The 7,987-nt window shown below is 39.4% G+C and overlaps 1 protein-coding gene across 4 annotated transcripts in view; it reads right to left on the reverse strand.

Moving 5' to 3' along the window:
• Window positions 1-7,471, reverse strand: part of FRY (FRY microtubule binding protein) — a 426,749-nt gene extending 419,278 nt beyond the window's left edge. For all 4 annotated transcript variants that reach the window (XM_032403234.1, XM_032403231.1, XM_032403233.1 and 1 more), the window contains exon 1: window positions 6,780-7,471. In XM_032403234.1, the coding sequence (XP_032259125.1) occupies window positions 6,780-6,814 (35 nt within the window). In that variant the 5' untranslated portion in view covers window positions 6,815-7,471. The remainder of the gene's footprint in view (window positions 1-6,779) is intronic.
• Window positions 7,472-7,987: the final 516 nt, after the last annotated feature.

Below are 7,987 nucleotides of genomic sequence, written 5' to 3' on the forward strand. Positions count from 1 at the left end.
TACAAAAGGCCTACATCAGTACTTGTTTTCACTAACCAAAAGAAATCTGAAGAAGATTTTCACTTTTACAAAATGGTAATTGCTTTTTCTCTTTACACCCTCTTGGCTTACAAAGAGTTTCACAGGAACACTCTAATTTCGATAGCAGGGGAAACCTGTATTTGGTTATGACCAAAATATGTTTGTTATTCTTTTTCTACTGTTTTCTCTTCTTCAAACTGTTACTCTAAGTTCTAGCACACTCCATTAAGCAATTGACCTTTTCTTCAAAGTGGTATTGCTTATTTGTGTCTTACATTAATTTCCCTAGGTAATCTAAATCAAAGTCTGGAATTTCTACACATTTTTGTCTGTCTAGTTTTCAATCCAATATCATAGAATTTTAATAATGGTCATTTGTAATAGGTTTTTGTTGTTATTGTTGCCTTTTTTTTTTTTTTTTTTTTGAGAGGGAATGGGGAGGGGCAGAGAGAGAGGGAGAGAGAGAATCTTAAGCAGGCTCCACACCCAGCGTGAGCCTGACACAGGGCTTGATCTCAATACCCTGAGATCAGGCCTTGAGCAATTTCAGCTTGGATGCTTAACCAAATGAGCTATCCAGGTGTCCCCCATTTGTAATAGATTTTTTAATTTGTTAAGCCAAACTCATCTTCATGACTTCTATTTGTTAAAATTTCACTTTTGATGTTTTTGATACTTCATTATTGGTGATTTAACTATCAAATTATAAAGTATTATGTAAGATTTTTATTTCATAATTAATAAGAATCTTGAGCCAAAGGGTAGGAATTCCTGTGTCAACTAAACAATATATTTTAAATCAGCAAATATTTATTAAGTGCCTATCATTTATAGCTACTTTTCTAGGCTCTAGGGCTGACAAAATAAGCAAGAATATGCCTCTTTCCACTCCACCCCCAAAAGAGTGCAATTCAAATTCATAAAGGTTAAAGCTAAAATAGAATGCAAATACATAGAATAGCTCCAGGAAGGCTGCCCCCCTCACCTCACCCTCCCATTATGGGGTCTCACTTAATATGCATCAACACAAAGAAAGGGCTCCAGGAAGCAAAGGACTCATGAGTATCACTAATGTTGAAAGCAACATGCAGCACTTGTGTAGATGTAATTGTTCATCACGGTTTTTTTGATGATTCAAATGTTTCGGTACATTATCTCATTTGACTGAATACTCCATTTTCACATGGGCCTAAATTGTGTACGAAATCAGAGTTCAAAAGGACATAAAAGCCTAGATTTCAAAACATGTATTAGGTTAAAAGACATTTCTTCACTGTTATGGATAAACCCAAGGAGTGTCCTGACCAACATCAAATCTAGGTCAGCAACATAAACCAGGCAGAAAATCTTTCATTGTCCACTTTAGGCTAATAGTGCTACTTTAATTAAAGAGTTATAATGTCAGTTTGGAAACACAATGGGGGAGCAGCTGTGCTCCAGTAAAAACATCCCTACAATTTCCATCAACACAGATAAGCTCTTACACAATGCTACGGAGATGAGTGTAAAGCCACAAATGGAAAGAACTATAAGCAGAAGGCAGTCTCAGAGTTTTCACTGAAGAAATTACCCTTCTTATAGTATTAGATGGAGCTCCCGCTTATGTTTTCAGTATTATTTCTTAACATGCATGGTCAAGATTCTAAGGAAAAGTCATTGGACTTTAAAGACATTACAATTATTAACTAACCACATAAAGAGAAATCATAAGGTTGACCATGGCAACAACTCATCTAATTTACTTAGCTGTGAGCCCTAACACTTCTACCCTTCTGCACTCCTGCCATTCATCATAAAAAGCAATGTCTTGAATATGGAAACAACTCAAGTGTCCATTGAAGTGAATCGATAAAGAAGATGTGATTGATGTATGTGTGTTTGTGTGTGTATACAATTCAGCCATAAGAAGGAATGAGATCTTGCCATCTACTACAACATGAATGGACCTCGAGGGCATTATGCTAAATGAAATAAGTCAGAGAAAGACAAATACCATATGATTTCAATTATTTGTGAAATCTAAAAAAAACAATCAGACAAAAAAGCAGAAACAGACCCATAAATACAGAGAACAAACTAATGGTTGCCAGAAGAGAGGGGAGCAGGAAGATGAGCAAAATGGGTGAAGGGGAGGGGGCGGTACAAGCTTCCAGTTGTGAAAGGAATAAGTCACAGGGATGAAAGTTACAGCACAGGCAATATAATGTATTGTAATAGTGTTACATGGTGACAGATGGTAGCTACATTGTGGTAAGCATGGTATAATGTATAGACCTGTCAGACTTACCTAAAACTAATGTAACGTGTGTCAACTATATTTCAGTAACATTTTTTTTAAAAAAGTAATGTCTTGAGTCTAACCCCACATCCATCCCACTCATCGCCACCCTCCATCAGCATCTGGAAAGTACAGGTATATTTTTAAACCATTCTGTGCCTAGACCTGTCACTACACCAATAGTATGTTTGATAGTATTTTTTTTTTAAAGATTTTATTTATTTATGACAGAGAGAGAGACAGCCAGAGAGGGAACACAAGCAGGGGGAGTGGGAGAGGGAGAAGCCGGCTTCCCGCTGAACAGAGAGCCTGATGTGGGGCTGGATCCCAGGACCCTGGGATCACGACCTGAGCCAAAGGCAGGCTTAATGACTGAGCCACCCAGGCGCCCCTGTTTGATACTATTTTGAGTAATTCACATTTAGAAGTGTACTCCTGAGCACATCTACAATACACAATTCACTTTGCAACTCCAATTTTACTCAGAAACAACCTTTCTATAAGTTGCCTGCAATTTTCAGGTTTCCTGACTTCTACTGATATTCCAAATCCACAGTGACTAAGGAATTACCCCAAACATATAATTACCTTATAGATTTTAAGATCTTAGAGTTAAAGGTGTATTTGCTTAAGAGTTCATTTATGTTTTTAACAACTTAACAGTTTTGCCTCCTCTTCGTCCTGGGTGGTTCATCTTTCATCTGGGGATCCTTTACGTAGTGTGGTTCCTCATTTTTTTTTTTCTTTTTCTCAAGATGAACACTGCACACCTGACTGCAATATGCAGCAAAGGCTGACTGTGAGTGTGGCTGGACCATCTGGTACCACAACTCAGATGTAATTAATGTTTACTGGGTGAGTCCCATGTGTCAGATCCGGAGCGAGGCATTTCTGCGTATTTGGCTGAATGCTCCATGTGTACATGGGGCTAATTCATTACTGGACTATTTTAAAAATTCCCATATATTAACCATGTTTTTTATTTTCTGTATTCTGATTTTTTGACATCTTGGGCTCTTGATGATCCTGCAGGCACTGCCTCTCACAGGGTGAGCTAATTCCTAGAGATAAATAATTTGCCTTCCAGTGTCTTTCATATGCAAACCAATCAATCCAGAGCCCATCCTCCCCACCCTCACACTCGGCACTGCTGTCCACGTGCCCTAATCACCCCAGGGTCAGATACCAGACAACTAGGGACAGCCTCTATACCCCAGAGCACTCTGAAACTATTTAGCCCTAAACCTGGCTTGCCCTGCCTCTCCTGCTTCTCTTGCCCACATTCACTCCTTACTCCCTCCACTTCCATGTGGCCCTGCCTGACTTATGTGCCTCCTGCTTCTAGGAATCTGTAAGCACAATAAATTCCTTCCTTTATGACAGTCATTTCCATGTCTGCATGTCTTCCCATACATGATTAAATATATCCCACATAATCATAGAATTGGCAGCTAAGATTATTCTGTTTTTCTTTCATCCCACCCTGTGTGTTCAGTAAAAAAAAAAAAAAAAAGTTTTAAATTACTTTTGTCTCTGGGGAGCTTGAGCAGCTCAGGTGGTTAAGCATCTGACTCTTGAGTTCGACTCACATCGTAATCTCAGGGTCGTGAGTTCAAGCCCTGGGTTGGCTCCATGCTCAGTGTGGAGTCTGCTTGAGATTTTCTCTCTCCCTCTGCCCCTCCCCCACTCACGTAAAGCGTGTGCAGGCTCTCTAAATAAATAAGTAAATAAATAAATAAAATCTTTATTTTTGTCATTTGTCATCTGTCTGGCCCATGTTAACAATACTTAATAAAAGTGATTATACGTAAGTTCCTTTAGTATACAGCCCAAAAAACTGAATTAGTAATTATTTTCTATTATGTGAAAAAGACAGGTCTGATCTATCTGTCAGGTCTCTTCACAGCACACACTGCTTTGCCTGTGCATGGGGAGAGACACACACCATTTATTCTTCCCTAAGCAAGGTGACCGAATGTATATTAGAAGCCCACAAGTGACCTTAATTGGTTACATATGTGTTTTGGAAGTCCCATGTTTTACTGAACTGGAATTGGGGCGTATCTTTGCGGGTCTGGCTATCACATTCATCGACTGTGGAGTTAGTTGGGCAATGCTAATTATTCACTTTGGATCCTCAGGACTGCTTCATAGCTTGCTGCTAAGCTAAGCTTCCCTGCCATTCCTTCTGTCACATCTTCATGTAGCTTCCTGTTTGGCCTCGAAGTACATTCTGCTCGACTAGGAAGCAATAAGGAAGCAGAAGCACTGACAGACGGAGGTCTTTATTGCCTATCAAGGCTTTCCTCCTTCCTTTTCATCTTTTTCTTTGTCAAAATGTCAAGATGGCCTTTTTGGGGGGTTAAAAAGTAGACTGTAAGGCAAGGCCTTAAAGTGTGTGCGTGTATATGAATATATATATTCTTTCAGATATGCACATCCAGACAAGGTCATCAGCACTGAATTTCTGTTTCAGAAGAGCCTACTGAAGGAAAAGCATGTGCCTATTAATTCTGGTTACTGTCAAATATCCAATAGGACAAGTACATGAAATTGAACTAAGCATAAAATTCAAGCAATTTATGATTTGGGATCATATGAAAGAATCAAAATATTAAGTTGTTATAAATTCTTTCAGTGGTCAAAGGTTAATGAAAGCTACAATGGAGTTTCTTCTATCCTGAACTAGTTTTTGTAATGGCATGGCATAGTTTGAATAGGGGTCTGTAAATAAAATCAAGGACTTAATGCTGGCCTATACCCTTTTTCTATGTCTGGCATTTCTGTCAATGTAATAATTTTAAGAATACATGTTCTAACCAGCAGGAGAGTAGTGAACTACTTGATGTGTCTCCACGCCTTCCATGGGAGGATATTCATTCACTCATTCTACAGATATTTATTTATGGAGCAGATTAACTATGTGTCATAGACTATCCCTAAGTGGCTAGCATATAGTAAAGAACAAGACAGAAAAAGTTCTTGCCCCCCTGGAGTTTGGTCTAACAAAATGAGTGACTGTATGAATGAATGAATCAACAGGGTTGATGAAATGAAGTAGGCACAGTTTAGCATATTTCATTGATATGGTTCATTTTTTTCCCCACATTTTAACATCACTGAAATCAGGATGTGTCTTAATATTGATGGTATCTTAAAACTGCTGATAACTTGGCAGTAGTCACAGCACCATTGTCATTTCTCTGCACATGCATAAATTTGGTCACAGCTATTCATTTTGTTATCACTTCTAAATTATGGGCATTGTTGGCACTGCATGTGTTCTGTTTAATTGCCATTTAAATGGTGTTCAAAAAGATTCCACTATGATTTGGCACTGAAAGAAGATGTTCCTGTGTATGCACCACGGCACAGAAACAGAGCAGTGGGGCATAAATGTTATATTACTAAGGGAAACATTTGTCTTTGTTTGGCATTCCCATATTACCTTGCAAAGCAAGATCCAAATGCTTTACCAGATTGAAAAAAGAAAGACACAGAAGCGGAGTCTGTTACAGTGTGTTACTGAGATATATGCAAACCCATTGCCTATCACACTTTGCTTAGGGAAGCAACACTAATGAAGGAACGAGCAGGAAAAAGTACCAAAACCTATGGAAGAGATGGAGGCTTGAGAGCAATGAGAGAGCAGTGTGACTGATTCACACAGTGTCATGGAAGACGACTGTTAAGGTGGCATGCATGTTATAATTGGCAGTATTTTGTCTTCTTGTGTAACATAAAAATGTTATTTCTTATAACTCATGCCATTTTAGATTTGATGAAATATGGAAATAAAAATGGATAGCTAGTTAATGAGAAGTGTTAGAATAGAATAGAGTAGAAGTTTGTTGATACTGGACAGTTTTAAGTTAATGAGGTATCTGCACAAACCCAACTTTAGGCACACTGTGCAGTAGCAATTTGGTATAGATTTGTAGATCACTAGTCATTTTAAAGAAGTCTACATCACTCCTTATCCCCAGCAATGTTTTTGGTATGTTTCCCATTCTCCTCCAAGAGTGTGACAATGAGCAAACCTCATGTTCTACTTGCCCAACTTTAATTAGCGCTGCTACAGTTTTTGGCGGTTTAGAGAATTTAGAGGGGAGGTGCTAGGGCTGTATTCTAAACTCAAACCTTCCGACTGCTGCAGGGGAAGGAGTGAAATAATTAGACAGGAGGGTCCATTTGAAATCTCAAAGCATGCATACGGGACTTTGAGGTTCTTAGCACTAGAGTAACATGAGTAAAATGCCAACTACACGGATATGTTTCCAAGCAGCATATGGCCTCAGCTCAAAAATGCATCTATTTCTCTTTAGGCTTGGTATTTCAAATCATTTTGGAACCAGAGAGAGTTGAAAACTATACCAAGGGAGAGAACACACACACACACCCCCCTAGGGAGGAGAAATGAAAAAACAATGGCTGTCAATTATAACACACACAGTTTTTTAGGCACAGCTTCAAAACTTACTGTTTCACAACCGTGACATCAGTTTTTGATACCATTCAGCCAGTGACAACTGCGTTGGTATAAAAGTGAGTAGGTGTGTGGCCACACCCATCGCCAAGATAACAGGTAAATAGGTTTCCATGTGGTAAACATATACGTTCAGCAGTGTTGACAACGGGCTACTCCATATACGTGGCATTTCACACCATGGAGAAGGCCTGCTTCCTGCTCCTGGGGCCTATGTTAATTTCCTTTCTGGTCAGCAGTGGAGAATCCAGCAATTCCCTGGACTAATACCACTGTCCCCAGCAACCTTGATTCAGTTTCTCCTTTTCAGTAGGCTGGCCTGTGTCAGGAATTCTCTGACAGTTGGTACAGGAAGATGAATGTGCCAGTGTGAACACTGCAGGGGATGTGTTGCTGCCAACTGGTGGTGTGTACTTATATGTGCAGAGCTAAAACAGACTTGGATGACTGAGAGAGTAGAGACTGCTCCTTAAGTGGCAGTGAGGAAAACACTTGGTCACCTGTCTTCCAGAACCAACTTCTCTGAAAGGACAAGGAGTTTATATGTCTGGAGATTTCCATCTGATTTACATGCTGGGGACTGGGGTTTAGGGGGAATCTGGAGAGTTCCTGAGGCTGCCCTTTGGTGACGGGAATACTTGTTGGGCACAGGCGTACAGTGTTAGGTTTCCAGAGGGAGAAATAGTCTATAGAAGTGTTTGAATCCAGGAGGCCAGGAGACATAGTATTTGCCATATTTTGACTTCCCACTACATTATAATATGGTAACTCTCTCTCAAGAGAGGCTGGGAGATAGCACAGGGTAGTGGTAAAGAACATGGGCAGTGAATCAAACAGATCCAGGTTCAAATCCCACCTCTATCACTTACCTGACATATAATCTTGGAAAATTACATAATCTCTTTTGTCTCTGAAACAGGGTGAGTTAATAATATCTCATCAGGTTGACTATGAGATCTAAAGTCACAATTTATGTAAAAACTTAGTGATATATCTGGCATATAGTATGTTCTCAATATTTGGACACTGTTGTGTCACCACTAAGGAAGTTGCCTTCTCTTTATGATGTAAATGTTCTTAGAGAAGTTATGTTATGTGGTGTGGGGGTAACTCTTATGGATCAGAACCGGATGTCCATGTCCTTGGCTAAGGGTGTCTCCAGAGCACAAAAATTGGTATTATGAAGTTGTCTTATGGTATGA

Source organism: Phoca vitulina, unplaced genomic scaffold (assembly GCF_004348235.1).
Source record: "Phoca vitulina isolate PV1807 unplaced genomic scaffold, GSC_HSeal_1.0 scaffold5, whole genome shotgun sequence".
In the NCBI taxonomy this organism is placed as follows: domain Eukaryota; kingdom Metazoa; phylum Chordata; class Mammalia; order Carnivora; family Phocidae; genus Phoca; species Phoca vitulina.